Consider the following 17933-nt stretch of genomic DNA (forward strand, 5'->3'; position numbering starts at 1 on the left):
GGTCACTCTGTTGCAGTACATAACAAATATGTACACAGAAGGTAAAGTCTGAGATTTCACACTTTTGATTTAAGGACATTACCCATGATCCAAACTGAATACATTGCATAAGTTATATATGCAACTTTTTAAAAGTTACATATACAGTTTTCCCCCTCAACCCCAGTGAACTTCCTTAATGACTTCCAAGACTCTTCTACCATTTTTAAAAATATGATAAAAACAAAAGAGATAAACAGTAATATTATAAATCTCTCTCTCTCGAACTTATAATACACCGTTTTGCAAGCCAATCATGCAATCTTATTATCAATTTATATATTTTACAAAATGACTTCCTAGTATTATGCAATACTGTAGTTATTGAATAAGACAGTGGCTCAGTTCAGACATCATGTCATACTATGGTGTACACCTAGTCTGGAACCCGAGCAATGATTTCTGCTTCAAATCACTTAAACCAAACCTTTCCTTTAATACATTAACCTCAGCAACAAATGACTGTGTAAGTCAAACAGCTCAAAGTAAGCTGTGAAAGTTCACTCAATCCATGGAGAAACAGTAAATAATGGCTAAATCAAACCTTCCCATATGTAATTAGAGTAATACTTTAGTCAATTAAGAACCGCCAGATGCATTTCAATTATTGTAATCTTCAACAGCAAATTTTTAATACATAGGACCTCAGTTCCTTACATCTATATTCTTAATACTGTGTAATATATTTTGCTTATTTTTTTATTTATATCCCACTTTTTTCCCCAATAGGACCCAAAGTGTAGACACAGAGAGATACGCACAAAATACAATAGTTTTTAGTGGATAGCCATGTTGGTCTGCAGTAGGGCAGAAGAATTTGAGCCCAGTGGCACCTTAGAGACCAACAAGATTTTCAGGGTGCAAGATTTTTAGAGCTCCCTTCTTCAGACACAACTAGGAATGGAGATCCCTGAGCCTTTATACCCCAGCTAAAATTGGGTGGGGTGTTACAAGGGAGAGCATTAGGACATAAAGGTACAATGCAGCTTGATTAGATGGGAAGGGTATAGCAAAGGAAGATGCCAGGATATAAAGGTACAATAGTACAATGCAGCTTGATTACAGTAGAAATTAGCATCTGTAGTGAAAGAAAACTCCTATGTCTCTATTAGACATGGGCACAAACAGAAAACCCCCCCGAACATGGTGTTCATTGTTCGTTGCCAACCAGGAACAACGAACAATGAACACTGACGAACATGATCCTGTCACGAACATGTTCGTTGTTCATGGGGGCCAGCAGGCTCTCCTCCAGCCATCAAGATCCCTACTGCACCACTCCCAGAAACCCTACCTGAGCAGGCAGCAGGAAATGTACCAATAATAAAAAAAATCTTGGCCCCAGAGCCTGGCAGCAGCCCTGGAACTTGAAGGGGTAGATCCCTACTGCACCACTCCCAGAAATATGACCTGAGCAGGCAGCAGGAAAGGTACCAATAATAAATAATAGCTTGGCCCCAGAGCCTGGCAGCAGCCCTGGAACCTGAAGGGGTAGGTCCCTATCCCACCACACAAAGAAAATTCAAGCTCCAATGCACTCACCCTGTCTCTCTAACAGCAGCTATCTCTCCCAGAAAGCCAGAGCTGGAAGCCCCCCTCCCCCCTGGTCTTTTCCTCTTGTAACAAATTTGGAGCTCCAGTCCACACTTGGAAGGAAGACCTGCCTATCAAGCTAAATTGGGCTTAGATTGGGGTTTCCAGGGCAACAGCAGGAATTCAGACAGAGTTCAGACAATCCCTGCCTGAGTTGCCATGGGAATTGATTGCAGATGCCAGACTGTCTGGCTTGACAAACAGCAACGAACAAGGCTTGCAACAACCACCTGTTCGTTTAGAATGGGGCCTCACAAATAGCTTGTTCGCGAACAGCAGATTGGGCTGTTCGTGGGGTTTTTTTCATTCATATTGCTGTTTGTGCCCATCTCTAGTCTCTATTCAGCCCTGAGGGGTGGGGTCCATTGTTCTAAATTTGTGAATGAACTCAATTTCAGCAATCTCATGTTGTAATCTCCCCTAGACATTTCTCTGTTTGTGGACAGTCATTTTTACTGTTGTGATTTCTAATGTCAGATTTATGACTATTTATTCTTTTGCCGAGGGTCTGATCTCTTTGTCCAATGTAGAGAGTAGAAGGGCATTTCTGACACTTAATAACTTATATAACATTGGAAGATGAACAAGTGAATGAACCTCAGATGGTGTGACTGGTGGTCTTACATCCAATGATTGTGCTGTCAGAGTAAATATGGGGACAGAGTTGGCATCTTGGTTTACTGCAGGCTCTGGTCTCAGAGTCTATGTTAGTGTTGGGAAGTACATTATTATGAGTAAGAAGTCATTTAAAGGTTAGGGGGCTTTTGTAAGAGAAGAGTATCATTGTCCAGCATAGGTTGCAAATAATTGATGATACAATAGCATCATATATTAGTAACCTTTTCTCGATCAGTTTTCAAAAAATAACATTTCAGACTGGTTTGAGCAATTGATTAGATCTAAAGTTTCCATTCTCCTAAAAACAGTGCACAAGAAGCATTATACTAGTGGAAGAGGCATGTTTCAAAGGCAGAAAGCTCCATATGTCAAAAGAAAGCTCCAGCATTGTATTGTGTCAAAGGATGTTGATAGTTGTCTTTTAAATACCCTGCATAATTTTTTTTTACCAATTTTACAAGCATACTTTTACTATATATTGTCGAAGGCTTTCACGGCCGGAGAACGATAGTTGTTGCGGATTTTCCGGGCTGTATCGCCGTGGTCTTGGCATTGTAGTTCCTGACGTTTCGCCAGCAGCTGTGACTGACATCTTCAGAGGTGTAGCACTGAAAGACAAGAGATCTCTCAGTGTCAGATCTCTGTCTTTCGGTGCTACACCTTGAAGATGCCAGCCACAGCTGCTGGCGAAACGTCAGGAACTACAATGCCAAGACCACGGCGATACAGCCCGGAAAATCCACAACAACCATACTTGTATTAATTCGGACAAGTGCTGTTATGGGAAGAGGAATTTCTTATTCTTTTAAAAGAAGGATTTCTCTTTGATTTCTCTTTGGATGGTGGAAGAGGACAAGAAAGGCTGGGTGGGAAGAAATTGTAAAACAGAGATGTTCTCCCTGAGAGTGATTGAAAGTGACTGAGAAGCTGGCCAACTATCCTGCAGGTCCCTTGCCTGTTTTGTTCTGCTCCATTGTCTAATGAGATCTGTTGTGCCACCCAGAATATGTATTGATAATTTATCATGTATATGATTTTAAACTGTAATTTATTGTATGTATATCTTTTTGAAATTTTGGTTTTATGTGACCCACTCTGAGCCCGCTCGCTGGGAGGGCAGGATATAAATCCAACAAATAAATAAAATAAAAATAAATTGTCTGCTCCTGAGTGAAATTCTGAAACTTTGCAGAACCACCCTTCCTGCCCCCACCCCTCTTCAAATCCGTCCTTGATCAAAATGGAATTGATTAGAAACAGACTCCAAATTTCAAAAAAGAGGAAACGAAATGGATTGTTGGATTTCAGAGAGAAATGAGGCAAATTGACATCAATTAAAATTTCTTTTAACAACGCTAGATTGGAATATGTATGAAAGAAGAAAGATTTAACCTAATTAGTGTATCTTCTTATTTTTAGTAGTAGTAGTAATAGTAGTAGCAGCAGTAGTAGTATTTTATTCTGCTCCACGTTTGTTGAGCTTCAAAACATACAGGCAAACCATGATTTAGAACTGCTTGCCTGTTTTGATTTTCCATGTACCCAGCACATCTATCTCTACATGCAGCAAACTTGCTAGGTGAAATACCACTTATAATTATGGTTTATTAATAAAGGCATGACACCAAAGCATAATTAAAAACATTTTAATTTGTTCAGTTTGTTTCTTTTTTAATTCTCGTATGCCTGCCTTTCACAAACCATGGCTTGCCAATTCAGCCATCATGCAAATTACAGTTAAAAGTTATTAGTCCCAGTCATGAGCGGTCATTAGTGATCCAATGCATTTCATAGAATTTATTTCATTAAGATATAAAACTTTTAGATCACCCATCTCCTCAATATGAAGACTCAAAACAGTTTACAAAAACATACTAGATTGTCATCTCAGTGGTGGCACAGGAAACAGAAAATCTGTCAGGAAATGGGAGACATGGTACAAATCCATTTGTTCTCAGCCATTTTCTTTGTCTTTATTTGAACATTAGTGCAGTGAACCATGACTGGAATGACTTTATGGAATGGATCTCTCCATTTCCACCCGCAGTCTTTTGGGCCTTCCCTCCAAGATGCTCCTGAGAGTCAGGGACACTCAGGAATGAAATGGAACATGGCCTGAGGAGCTATAAGAAGAGGGAATCAGCACAAGTGCTGCTTCCTTGGGTGAACTTTTTCATCCTTGAATTCATTCAAATGAATTATTGTTCCACTGGGAGTATGAGCTGTTTAACCTTTTTCCTTATGAATATATTCTTTGGGAAACTCAAAGGGAAACACTTCAGCCAAATGCCATAGTCAGTTGAAGGAACAAAACAGGGCATGAAGAGTAGTGCTTTCCTAGTGACATTATTTTGTATTTCGCCTTGCAGAAATACATACCATCAATTACTGGCAAAAGAGATGCTTCACAAAGACACTACACTTTTCAAAAGGCTTTCTACTTCCTTTTCAAATTTATCTTGCCTTTGTGGTAACTGGAGCAGCTATGAATAATACCAGATTGAAAATGGGTATTACAAGAGGGCGCTCTCTAAAACTACAGTTGGTACAGAATGCCACAGCCCAGCTACAATCAGGCACCAAAAGGAATCTGCTCCTGTTCTGCAACTGCTACACTGGTTACTGATCAGTTATGGGTTCAATTTAAGGTACTAGCTATCCCCTATAAAGCCCTTAAAGGCACTAGATCCACATACTTGGAAGTCCACCTCTCCTGCTATGTTCCACTGTGACAGCTCTACTTATCTGAGCAAAAGCTTCTGAAGGTGCCACTTGCAAACAGGTAAAATTAACAGTTGCCTACTAGGGGTGTGCAGGAGGGGGTTGATTTGGGTTTCATCCTGCCTTCTCATGGGCGGGGTCAAGTCACGGCTGGGCTTCCCCTGTGGGCTGATATCAGATGGCATCCAGGCAGGAGTCATGTTAGTCAGACACTCTGGCCATGACTCTCCTCTCATATGTGAGTGGGACACCCTGGATTGTGTAAAGTCCCCTCTGCACATTCTTCACCTGCCACCCCCTCTCCCACCTCGCGCTTTAAATCCCCACGGCAGGCAGCTCTCGGACAGAGCCTCCAGCTGCCTCCCTACTTAACTGGGGTCATAGATGCCCTGGGCAGAGGTTATGTAAGATGCCAGGAAGCTGACTGGGTGTGAAGGATGGGACTCGGCTGCAGAAGGGGCATGAGTGGATTGGTCCCCATGGTAGGCAGCATCTTATGCTCCAGCAAGCTATTTGGATGAGCCTGGGTGCACGGGGGCAGTCGACTTTTTGCATACACTGGGTGCCTATGGGCTAAGGTGTTTTGTAGAGTAACTTTCCACCGTTGCTGTGGGTGTGCCCATGGCTGAAATGTCTTAGGGAGCTAATTAAATCACGACCTGCTCCCGGCCCAACGTCTGAGGCCTACCGGTGAAGGGGCTGCAGTTATGCCCATGTTTGGCCACTGAAGCCAGGTGCCAACAGAGGATCTGGGCAGAATGGTGCTAGGTCACTCTGCCAGTGTAGGGAAATCCAGGATAAGACAGCATCACTCCTAGTCAGCTTCCAGAGCACTTTCAGCCCCCCTTCCCGAATTGTGCTGTAAATGGGTAATGTTGGCCTGTGTACCACAATTCTTCCCAAAATGGTGTTTATACCAAAATATCTTTCCTTAAAGAGCACATGGCACTTTACAGAGTAATAACCAAAATCTCTTTGCCCAAAAGAGCTTATGGTCTAAAATCTGGACTGTTTTTTCAAGATTTTGTTCTGCCCCATGAAAAAAGAGGCCATAAACATGATAATGTAGATAAAGCCAAAAGATGGCTTTAGAAATTAACATTTCTCACCAATCTAAAACCTTCTCTAAGTCTTGAAAGGTTAAAGGGAAAACGTAGCTGCGTTTTTTCCAAAAGAGCCTATGTGTAACAGATTTTTTCACAAATATGTAATGTAATAAGAGCATTATGATATATAAAGGTTTTAGAAATTGGAACACCCCTCAGGATTTATTATGAATGCAATTGATATTATCATTTAAAATAACGTTTTTTTTGCATTAGTATGCAATGCCTCGTTTTACAGGTATTCCAGCAACTTTGTTTGTAAGCAAATTCATAAAAAGAGGGACTGCTGTCCTTATCATAAATGTATGGTGTTATTACAGAGACATTTATAGTTTCTATGTGTAAGTGTTTGGGAGGAGGGATGAAGAGGCCTGCACAAAGCAAATTTGAATCTAAAATAATGGATCTAAAGACATTAGTTCTATTTCTGTCCTGAACATTTGTCCTAACTCTTCACCCACATACCACCTGAGCACCTACCTGGCAAGCAGTTACAGTAAAATTCTCCAATCAAATTATGGCAACTGGCTCCATTTTTGCAGAGCTTGAAGGCACATTCATCAATGTCCATTGAACAGTTTTTGTCTGACAGAAAAGAAAATGAAACGTTAAAACTATAAATCATGTAGGGTTTCGGATAGCAGAAAAGCTACTTCATAATCCAAGTGACAACTACATAATTTAACTTTTCCTGGTTGGGAACATTGTATTTTATGTCTGCCTGACAGCTTTAAAGCAAGGGGTTTTTTTTCTTAATAGATCATAGATAGTTAAACAAATTAAATCTTTTGAAGGCAGGGAGTATTTACAAGTATTTCATAAGGTTATTCTAGAATCAAATTTTGCCACAGTGTAACTTCAGCTAGTATTGTGTATGCACAAGCCTAAACATCTAATTTTAGATATTTAGAAGTCCATGTGTGAACAGTAACCATTAATAGAAAGATATAAGTAGCCTAGTGAAGACCACTGACATTCAAGTGTCCTCCGCTCCTACAAACACACTAAGCAACTTACCTTTTACCTGCCCCCCCATCTATATTTCTTAATTTATGTTCTGCCTTTCTCCACCATGGGGACCAAAAGCAGCTTACATTAGTCTTTTTGTCTCCATATTATCCTCACAACAACCCTAAGAGAGTAGGGCTGTCGTCACACGGCCATAAATTTAGCGCCAAACTAGTGCCATCTCCCGCTGAATTCTCACCTTATTCTGGTTCTCTTGCGATTTCGCCATTCTCCCCATTTCACGCTTTGTGACTCTTTATGTTGTCTTTATCCACTTCCATGTGAATGCCCTGGATCGACTATAAATGCTTTGCAACACTAAAACACTCACTCTCCTTGATCATCTGTCTCACCTAACACTGATTCTCCTGCTCTACACTCCCACAAGCCCCAGTGCGACCCACAATTAAGCCTCAAAGTAATCTTTTTTTTAAAACGTCAGCCTTATAGCACTATAACGCTATAGTGCTATAGCACTATTCTGCCATGGGTGGGAAACCTCTGCTACCCATCACGGTTGGCTTTTGGGTTGGCCCAGCACAACATTATAATAGAAGAATGATATAACGCAAATATGTGAAAAAAAAATTTTTTTAAGGGGGTGGGATTTTTAGGGCCCCGTTTCTGGAGGCACTTTGACTGACCATTGAATTGCGCTTTTCCTTTTTAATGTGACTGACTGGAAGCGTAAGCAGTCGTCAAAAGATGGGAGAATCCGTTCTAATAACGATAACAAAAGAAACGATTTCTAGTGCAAAACTGACGAAATAAGGGCCCGTGTGACGACGGCCTAGGTTAGGACATACCAATCCTAAGAGCCCTTTAAGATGGTTCTCATTTAGCTGTTTCAAGCTAGGCAGTATCCTTTCCCACTCAACGCAACTCAACACACTGTTAGCAATACAGAAAAATATTAAAAGCAGGTGCCATTCTAACGGCAACCACAGTAACTCCACAGTTTGCCAACAAAGACACCAATTCTCCCATGTAGAATAGAAAACATGAATGCCTCTCTATCAAAGCTGGATGGCTGTAAGCATGTTCACTTCCCCCTATAAAATATTTCAAATAATATTTGTTGGAACAAAAGCCATTCTGGGACCATCTTGTATTTTTAGTTCAAGGGTCCCCCACGACACCGGTTAATATCTTTTCTGGGATTTGTCAAGTTTTTTTTAGAAAGTGGGCAGGGTCAGATTAAACTTTTGCCCAACAGGGCTTCTGATTGGCCACTGGAGATCTGATTGGCTGTGCAGATTTTTAAAAAATGCCTAACTGAAGGTAAGCTGCCAATATGCAAGAAAAAATATTAAAATAATACGTTCATTTTAAAAGGTATCCTGGTAAGCAGAGGTTCTGCCTGAAATGTTGAAGAGTTACTATCAGAGTTATATGTAAAATTATTCCCTGATATTTAGTGGTTGGCTCCACCTCGTGCAGCAGCCATTTTGTGGTTGTCTCTGCCATCTGCAGCAGCTATTTTGTCATTGCACCCACCACCCTGTGTCAGAATTCCAAAGGAGCCAGCAAGCTCAAATAGGTTGAGGACCCCTGCATTAGCCAGTAGACAGGGGTGCTGAAGTTAGTCGATACCAGGAGCTCAATTCCTGGTTCTAGTATACTGTATTCTTCCTTTTTCAGTGCTAATAACTATCCATAGGCAATGTTTTCAATTTTACTGAAACTTGCTTGCATTTCAGCTAATCTCGAGAAATATTACAATCATGCACAGAACGTTCATTAATAACCCTGTATACAATAGCTCAATAAGATGGGTCCTGCAGTTCTGTTCTACTAACATTGGTACTTTCCTCTAATGCAAGACTCTCGCACTGGGAGGAAACCCTTCTATTAGGGGCATTGATTTACAGGATCTAATACATTGTGTCAAATAGAGGCATTGCTTTCCTCGCTTGTTTCTCAAATAAGGCACAACAGCTCAGACATGGGAAAGTAAAGCTTGGTAGCAGTCCCAAAACATCATCTACCAAAAAAAAAAAGTCTTGTTTAATCTCATTTTATTCTAAGCTGATGAATGAACACATTTTCTCCAGATGATTTCGACTCTTAAGCTTTAGTTCTAATTAAAGAAATCATGCTAATTATTTGCAGATGAGAAACTTTCAGCAAATTATGCTTCTGATTTCATGTAAACAAGACACTTTGGTTAATTTCTAACAGGGAGAGAAAATTGTGTTGTTGAACCATAATTGATTTTGCCTTAATTTTATGCAACTCCCTGGTAGCTCTACTCTTTATTCTTTATGCAGCAATTAACTGTTTAGTTTAGTGTATGATGCCTTGAAGGTTTTCCAAACACAGCCTTAGGTAGTAAGCCTTTATGTATGTATTCTCTATGATTTGTGCCTTCAGATTTCACAGGTATTTTGTCATCATTTTCTCACTTCCTACTTCACTCACTATCCTAGTCCCCAGATGTTTTTCTGTTGTAATACCAAAAACTGTCCTGGGTGATCCATATATTTGCAATTGGATAGAGTCAAAAGTAATGTTTTTTAGTGGCTGCAAACTTCCATGGATGTTTGGCAAAAACTTAAGACTGGCTGGAGCAAAGGAGTGTTTAACAACAGTAATATTCAGGCATACAATTCCTATCCCAGCATTTCTCAGCACTGTTTGCAATACTACAGTCCTGTATGCACTTGCTTGTGAATAAATCCCACTGGATTACATGTGTTCAGGCTGCATGACTTGTGAAGTCCATACAACTTGCCTACAGATTCTGTAGAAGCCATGCTCTTCTGTCAGATGTACAATGCAATCCTAAGCAGAGTTACACCTTCTACGTCTATTGAAATCAATGGGCTTAGAAGGGTATGGCTTTGTTTAGGATTGGGCTGCTGGTCTGTCATTCAGAGATACCTAGACAAAACCCACACATCTGTGGAGATTGCACCATCAACTCCAGGATTTTTCAGTCCATATAGGAAAACCTAAGAGTTGAATAATTATGATAGCCTAATATTCAACAACATCTGAATCTATGAGCACGGAAGGGTTTGTTTGTGCCTCAGGAGGGCAACCATTTTTGGTCCCTCTCCATGTTAAAAAATAGACACAGCTATTGGTGGGGAGACTGAGTTGTTTGTTTTGTGCAGCCAATCAGCAGGCACTTAAACAGGCTATTTAAAGCCTGTATGTCCAGTTGAGCACACAGTCTTATGAATGGAACCACCCAGCCTCCCTCCCTTTACAGAATGGGACTGCATGGTCGCTTCAGCACTACAAAAGAATTTGGGGGGACCATTTTTAACTGGCTATAAAGAGAGCTGTTTTCCCTATGCTTCATACTGTAATGGCATGCAGAAGTTTACAATGCATATACCTGGTCATACACCTGGTCAAAGTAGACTGGTAAGGTAGTACATTTAGTGTGGGCTAGTAGTTGTTCATTAAATTGGCAAACACCCTTAGGACAGGGTCTTTCTTGGGGTGGGGGAGAATTATTCAGCAAAAAAAAATACAAACTATAGCCATGAAAAACATTCATGTTGTCTTTCATTGAGCCTTTTTCCAGCTTTCTCATGAGACAGGGCCTATTACAGGAAATAAAAGGCAGACACAAAGCTTGGGTATAAAACTGGGCCACTTTATTAATTACAATATAAACTGTCAATATGGCAAGGGGTCTAACTAGTAGTAGAGGACAAACCCATGACCTGCGCCTTGACCTGTCTGGGCAAGCCCCTGCTGCTCTGGGGGTGAGCCATACAAACACAGGACTATACTCGGCAGCCAGGAAAATGGTCCCCCCCTAAGCCTACCAGTTGCTCCTGATGGACCAATAGGGATGAGCCAAGAGGGTCACTGGCCTGCTCATTTTCCCATCCTAACCTACCAGTGGCCAAACTATTTACAGCACCACCGTACCAATTACCACAACTTCGTCCTGCAGTGCAAGGTAGGCAAAAAAAAAACAAACACCTCTTTTTATATGCCAATTGGGAGAGGAGAAAAAAATCCTACCAGGCCCCTGATAAACAGCTACTGGCTAATCCTGCACTGCTATAGGGTGGGTGGGCGGGCCGAGTAACAAAGGTGATTGCATTCTGAGGAGGGTGGAGCAGGTTTATATGCCATTGGCTCCATCCAACGAGCAAAGCACCCAGATGCCCAGGAGAGACCCAAATGCTTTTCCTTTTTCCAGGCCTGCAAACGAAGTCCTTGTCCAAGCCGTAGTGCTGCCAACTGGGAGGGCCAAATTATTTGAGATTTTTCAATCAACAGTAAACTACTCTGAAGGAAAGGGGTATAGTTAAAAGCAAAAATTACCTACATCTCCAGGTTTGACAGTGCTATCCATAAAAGGTCAGATAGATTCAAAGTGCTAAAGAAGAAAGTTTATAGAGGTTTCAATATACATATTCAGAACAGAGCCCACATTTGTCAGAAGTCTCATCCTTTGATGAGGAGCTTTCAATTCAAGATGAAAATAGAATGAATATGCAAGTCAGGCATATTTCTATAAATCTTTCACACATGCAGTGACAGCTGCTGTAGCATACTGGATAAGTGACTGGATTATGAATCAACACTCAACTGGTTTGACTCTCACAACTGCCATGAACTCTGCAGGTGGCCTTGGGTAAACCACTCCTCTCAGTCCCAGATCCCCAGATGAGTATGGCACTAGTCTGTCCAGAAGGGTGGTATATAAGTACACTGTTGTTGTTGTACTGGAACAAATAAATGCTTAAGAATGGTGGGGAGGGATGAGTAATGTGAATGTAAATAGGAACCATATAATTCTAGTCTTGCTCCATCTACACTGACTCCCAGTTTACTTCCAAAAGCAATTCAAGGTGCTTGTTGTTGACCTTTAAAGCCCTATATGGCTTGGCACCAGCATATGTTAAGTATTATCCACTTCCATACAAACCTATGTTACCATTATGGTCATCCTTGTGGGCCCTGCTTCAGGTACCCCCATCATCTGAAACTGGATGAGTGGCAACCTAAGAAATGACTTTCTTGGTCACGGCATCAACACTGTGGAATTCCCTCCCCAGAGAGATTTAGCTATCCCCTTCGATCACTGTCTTCCACCAGAGGGTGTAGACTTTTCTGTTTTGTTAGGCGTTCCCTTATTGACCCTTCTTCTCATTTATGTTTTATTTGCTATTTTGCATATATGTATTGTTTCTAAATTTGATTTTTAATGTTTTTTGTGGCCTTGAGAACCCTAATTAAGTGAAAAGGTGGGATGCAAATGTTTTACAGGAATACATGAATTTAAACAGGACTTAAAATCAACAGTTGTTGCTACCAGAGCAATATGTTGCCTACCCCCATTGCATACTTCTTTTCTATCTTACTCTGAACTCTACTAAGAACAGAGCTCTGCTGAATCAGACCAAGGGTTCATGCAGTGTAACTTCGGTATTGACAGTGACTACCTAAATGCCACTGGTAAATGTAAGAACAGGGCAGATACCCAGAAAGCTCATCCGTGTCCTTTGGATGGAGAACAGGATTATGAATGGACAGCAAAGATCTTTTGGCAGTTTAATCCCACTATATCCTAAAATAAATTGCTTAGCAACCACAAATTTATCAAATGAAGTGTATTGAGTCTCTTTGAAAAAGAACAAAAATGTCTATGCTGAACTGAATCTCAATCATATTTTTACCAAAATCCCAAGCAGGCTAAGAGGAGGACAACCACAGGATAACCACCATTTTATGTGAGCAGTGATCATCATTTGCTTGTACTTAGCGAGTATCTTGGAGGTCTTTTTTTAATATAAAGTGAGTTAGTTATTTATAAGTTATTTTTAAAATTGATGTCAGTGATGAACATCAAAACACTAACGTCAGCATTTCCAAATTTTCATCTTACAATCAAGGATTAAGGAAGATAATTGATAGACCCTACTGCTCCACCATACCATTCTATTTTTATTAACCATCAGACTATGTATGAAATGTGATCGTGCCCAGTTATTTACTTTTAATTTGGAAGATATAATGAAATCTTTAAATATTTATTCTTTCATTTAAAGTCTTTGAGAAACGCTTTACCCGTGAAGCCTGGAGGACAAACATAAGCATAGTCTGCAACCAGGTCTAAACATGTTGAATTGTTTTTACAGAAGCTGTAAGAGCAGTCATCAAAGTTGATTTCACAGTTCAGACCTTCAAATCCTTGGGTTGGGGAGGGGGAGAAGGTAGTATATTATTTATCTACAATGCTGTCTCCTCTCTGAGCCCTCTCTTTGTAAATAATAAATCAATCCTTATCAAATTACTCTATAAAACAGAAATAATTCACTTTTATGGCTCACCGTGAATGTTTTCTAAAGGCTGGCTAGCTAGCTCCTCATCAGTAATTTTTTCTCCATTGTCCTTAAACTGTGGTACTATTTAAAGGAACAAGAACATCAAACATACTTCTGATTTCACAATCCAGAAGTAGTTCATTCTCACAACAATTCTATGTGCTAGATAGCTAGTGTGTTTATTATTTTAGCCCTGTATACATTAATAATTGTTTCAGGACACACCTCAAGACTTCAATAATATTTAATTTCTATACTTTGCACACCTTGTAGGGAGGCAAGAAGTAGTGTTTGTGTGAACTTTATAGCAGTAGGGTACTGCTGTCCCCATTTCGATTGTGTATCTGTTAACAATAGAGTGCATAGCTGTTTGCAGTTCTGGGATATGTGCATATAAATGCAACATCAGAAAGTCCAACTTGTCACAGATCACTCAATGAGATCCTATCTGACCTCAAGCGTCACAGATTCCAAACCTAACACTCTAAGCACAGGATGCCAGAATGCTGCTTCAAAAGTGTTTTACTGAAATTGTACACTGCTCATATCACTTCAAATTTTATTTCCATGTCAAGTGCCCCCCATGTCAAAATTATGTTCCATGTAAATAAATAAGGAGAGTGGGAAAGTTGATTTTGCACTCACTTTCTAATGACTAGAGATGGGCACGAACAGAAAAAAAATGAACATGATGTTCATTGTTTGTTGCCATCCATAAACAGGCCCTGTTCATGAACATGTTCATGGTTGGCTGTTCGTGGGGGCCAGCAGGCTCTCCTCCAGCCATCATCCAAGTCAAGATCCCTACTGCAGCACTCTCAGAAACCCTACCTGAGCAAGCACCAGAAAAGGTACCAATAATAAATCATAGCTTGGCCCCAGAGCCTGGCAGCAGCCCTGGAACCTGAAGGGGTAGATCCCTACCGCATCACTCTGAGAAACCTTACCTGAGCAGGCAGCAGGAAAGGTACCAATAATAAATAATAGCTTGGCCCAGAGCCTGGCAGCAGCTCTGGAACTTGAAGGGGTAGATCCCTATCCCACCACACACAAAGAAAATTCAAGCTCCAATGCACTCTATCAAAATGCCAACAGCAACTGTCTCTCCATGGTCTGCAGTCAGAGCTGGGAGCCCCCCTCCCCCTGGTCTTTGCTCCCTTGTTGTAACAAATTTGGAGCTCCACACTTGAAAGGAAGACCTGCCTATCAAGCTAAATTGGGATTAGATTGGGGTTTCCAGGGCAACAGCAGGAGTTCAGACAATCTCTGCCTAAATTGCCAAGGGAACTGATTACAGGTGCCAGACTGTCTGGCTTGACGAACAGCAACGAACGAGGCTTGCAATGACCACCTGTTCATTTAGAATGGGGCCTTGCGAACAGCTTGTTCACGAACAGCAGATCGGGCTGTTCGTGGCTTTTTTTTTGTTCGTATTGCTGTTCATGCCCATCTCTACTAATGACACAGTAAGTTTTAGGTAGAGTGATTTTATGCATAAAACTCCCTCACTAAAATCGAGGTAGTCCAGTACCCTCAGAGACTGGTTTGCATTAACAATAATACTTTTGGATTGGTATGTTCTATTGAGGCAATGTGATTATTTTACTTCAATAATCATTATTTATTTATTTATTTATTTATATTTATATTTATATTTTTGATTTATATTCTGCCCTCCCCGCATAAGCAGGCTCAGGGCGGATTTGAAAAAAATGAGTCATATCGAAGTGTGTATCCCTCAGATCTCCATTTGAAAGGTAATATTTTCTACCAATATCTGTGACTCTGCTTTTTACAAAATACTTTTCTTGCACCTGTATTGTGGTAGCCAATTTAAACTCCTAAGAGTATAGAGGGTTTCTTGTGCTAAGAACTGACAAAGAACTCTCCACTTTGGGATCTGGCATTTTCTGCTCTTGTAAATCTATTCTAATACATGGTCACGCTACAAAATGACTATCATTAAGTGCTGTCACAGGCCATGGCTGCGGGAAGACCATGACTAATGCTAAGCCATCAGCCCCCACGGTGCAAGGCATATTCTCATCATTTCTCAAAATGACCATAGAACCAATTTCCACTGATCCCTAAGTCATAAAACTTTACAATTACCCTGAGTTCATTAATAATGTATACAGGAACCGATCTCATTCACATCCAGATTTTAATCAGACCCATCTCTCTCCCACCCAGATACCATCTAATCCACAAAATTATCAGCCATTTATTTTTTCAAGTTCAATGACGGAAGATATTTAGCAAGAGAGTAAACAGTAGCATTATCCGTTCTAACCTTCTTTCTCAGAACATGCATGTCATTTTTTAATCATTAATCTAAATTGATGACAAAAATTGTGGAGGGGCTATTGGAAAAGTCTCTGCGATGTAGCGGTTATAGCTAGGATCAGACATAAATCCTTCCATGAATGGAAATGCTCTGCTGGATTCAAGTCTTTGTGTTGTTACCCCAGTGTTGCTGTTGATAAGTGTTTAGTTTCTAGTGAACTAAAGCAGTGTTTAACATTGCAATTCAAGGCCGAGTTACCCCCTTTTAAAAGTCCACTGACTTCAATGAACTGAGCTTTGCAAGATGCCATAAATATCTTATGTCTGTATTTTTCAGAATGCTACACAGAGAATACAGGATTCATGTACAAATCATCTTCATTTTGAAATGCATATATGTTTTGGGTTGGACACAATGTGGGAAACTTTCTTTGATATAAGGAGCCCTCTGACAGGACAAGGAACTTTGCATTGAAGGAAGAGGCATGCTCTGCCAATGAAAGCTTTTTGCATTGAAAGAAGGCTCCACTGTAAGTGGAATGGAATGGAAACTATGCATCACATCTAACATCAGTACCAACACAGATGCTTTTCAAAGAGCAGAAAGGACAAGATCCCCAAGAAGATTTACAACCTAAGACATGATCAAGCTCCTCCCACAAGTGTAGCTCTCAATTGACATAGGAGGACAGACAGGGCTTTTTTTCTAGGAAAAGAGGTGGTGGAACTCAGTGGGTTGCCCTAGGAGAAAATGGTCACATGGCTGGTGGCCCCGCCCCTGATCTCCAGACAGAGGGGAGTTGAGATTGCCCTCCGCGCCACTCAGCGGCGCGGAGGGCAATCTCAACTCCCCTCTGTCTGGAGATCAGGGGGCGGGGACACCAGCCATGTGACCATTTTCAAGAGGTTCCAGAACTCCGTTCCCCCACGTTCCTGCTGAAAAAAAGCCCTGAGGATAGATCCACTCAGGCCTCAGCCAGCCAGTCCTTGGAGAGTAAGTAAAACAATGGCTGGATTTGCATATGGAAAACATGCATAATACTCTCAACCAAAGGAGAGGCTTAATTTGTTGCTTGGTATTTGGAACTGCAATCTACTAGCTAAGAGAGAATGATGTATTGTCGAAGGCTTTCACGGCTGGAGAACGATGGTTGTTGTGGGTTTTCCGGGCTGTATTGCCGTGGTCTTGGCATTGTAGTTCCTGACGTCAGGAACTACAATGCCAAGACCACGGCAATACAGCCCGGAAAACCCACAACAACCATAAGAGAGAATGGATTATGTTCTATATTAGGTAGATAGGAATCAGGCTATAGTTAGAGATTTAAAATGTGTGTTAATGACATAATGGGAAAGAACCAATGGTTCATAAGTAGGTAAAACACGATTGTTTAGAAAAGCCCTGTGCTTCCCCCTGCCCATAATCTCTCTCTTGCAGTAATATTCTAGTACAAAAAGAAATGTGCGCCCTTAACTATTAGTCCACTGACTAAAAAAGTGTCCTTTAAAAATTGACATGGATCAACCAAAGAATTATCTATTAACTCATAAACCTGTTAATCGTTCAATCCTAACTTTACTATGAATAGAACAATAAAGTAATACAGCACTTTTTAATGGAGATTAAACGTTGGCACTAGATGCTGAAAAATTATTACTTCTAATTAAAACTTTATTAGTTTTCATTTTCCCCAGATGCTTAAGTAAAAAAAAGTACTAGGAGAGGAAGCATTGTTAGAAAAACGGTTGCTTTTAGAGACAAGTTCAATTGCCTATTTTGACTTTACTATTATTCTAACACAGTTAAGAATCTCGGGCATATTATCAGACATACATTCACAGTCATGGACATAATTATTGACAATCTTCATGTGAATAGCCTGCCTTGACAGACATAGATGCAAATGACATTTTAAGACTGAGCCACTTATTTTGATAGGAAGAATGTTTTCAATGCTTTGAAGACAACCTTGCCATCTTCCGGCAATCCTGGCAAATTGTCACTTATAATAAATATACATAATGTCGAACAACTTACCTTCAGGGCAAAAACAATCATATCCATTGGCGTTATCCACACAGACAGCACCATTTAAACAAGGACTTGAGTCACACTCATACGCTTCTCTTTCACAGAACTGTCCTGAAAATCCTGAAAAATAAAAAAGAGATTAGTTTTTTTTTCTCACTACTTAAAACCACATCATCCTTAGCCTCCACCACTTTTAATTATTTTCACTATCATTATTCTGGAAGGAGTGAT

General features: G+C 40.5%; 1 protein-coding gene across 1 annotated transcript in view; it reads right to left on the reverse strand.

Moving 5' to 3' along the window:
• Positions 1 to 17933, reverse strand: part of LOC129324194 (fibropellin-1-like) — a 142699-nt gene that overhangs the window by 123424 nt on the left and 1342 nt on the right. Inside the window, exons 2-4 of the mRNA XM_054971276.1 lie at positions 17709 to 17822; positions 13391 to 13465; positions 6558 to 6662 (exon numbers count right to left, since the gene is read on the reverse strand). Of these exons, the coding sequence (XP_054827251.1) occupies positions 6558 to 6662; positions 13391 to 13465; positions 17709 to 17822 (294 nt within the window). The remainder of the gene's footprint in view (positions 1 to 6557; positions 6663 to 13390; positions 13466 to 17708; positions 17823 to 17933) is intronic.

Source organism: Eublepharis macularius, chromosome 1 (assembly GCF_028583425.1).
Source record: "Eublepharis macularius isolate TG4126 chromosome 1, MPM_Emac_v1.0, whole genome shotgun sequence".
Classification (NCBI taxonomy): Eukaryota; Metazoa; Chordata; class Lepidosauria; order Squamata; family Eublepharidae; genus Eublepharis; species Eublepharis macularius.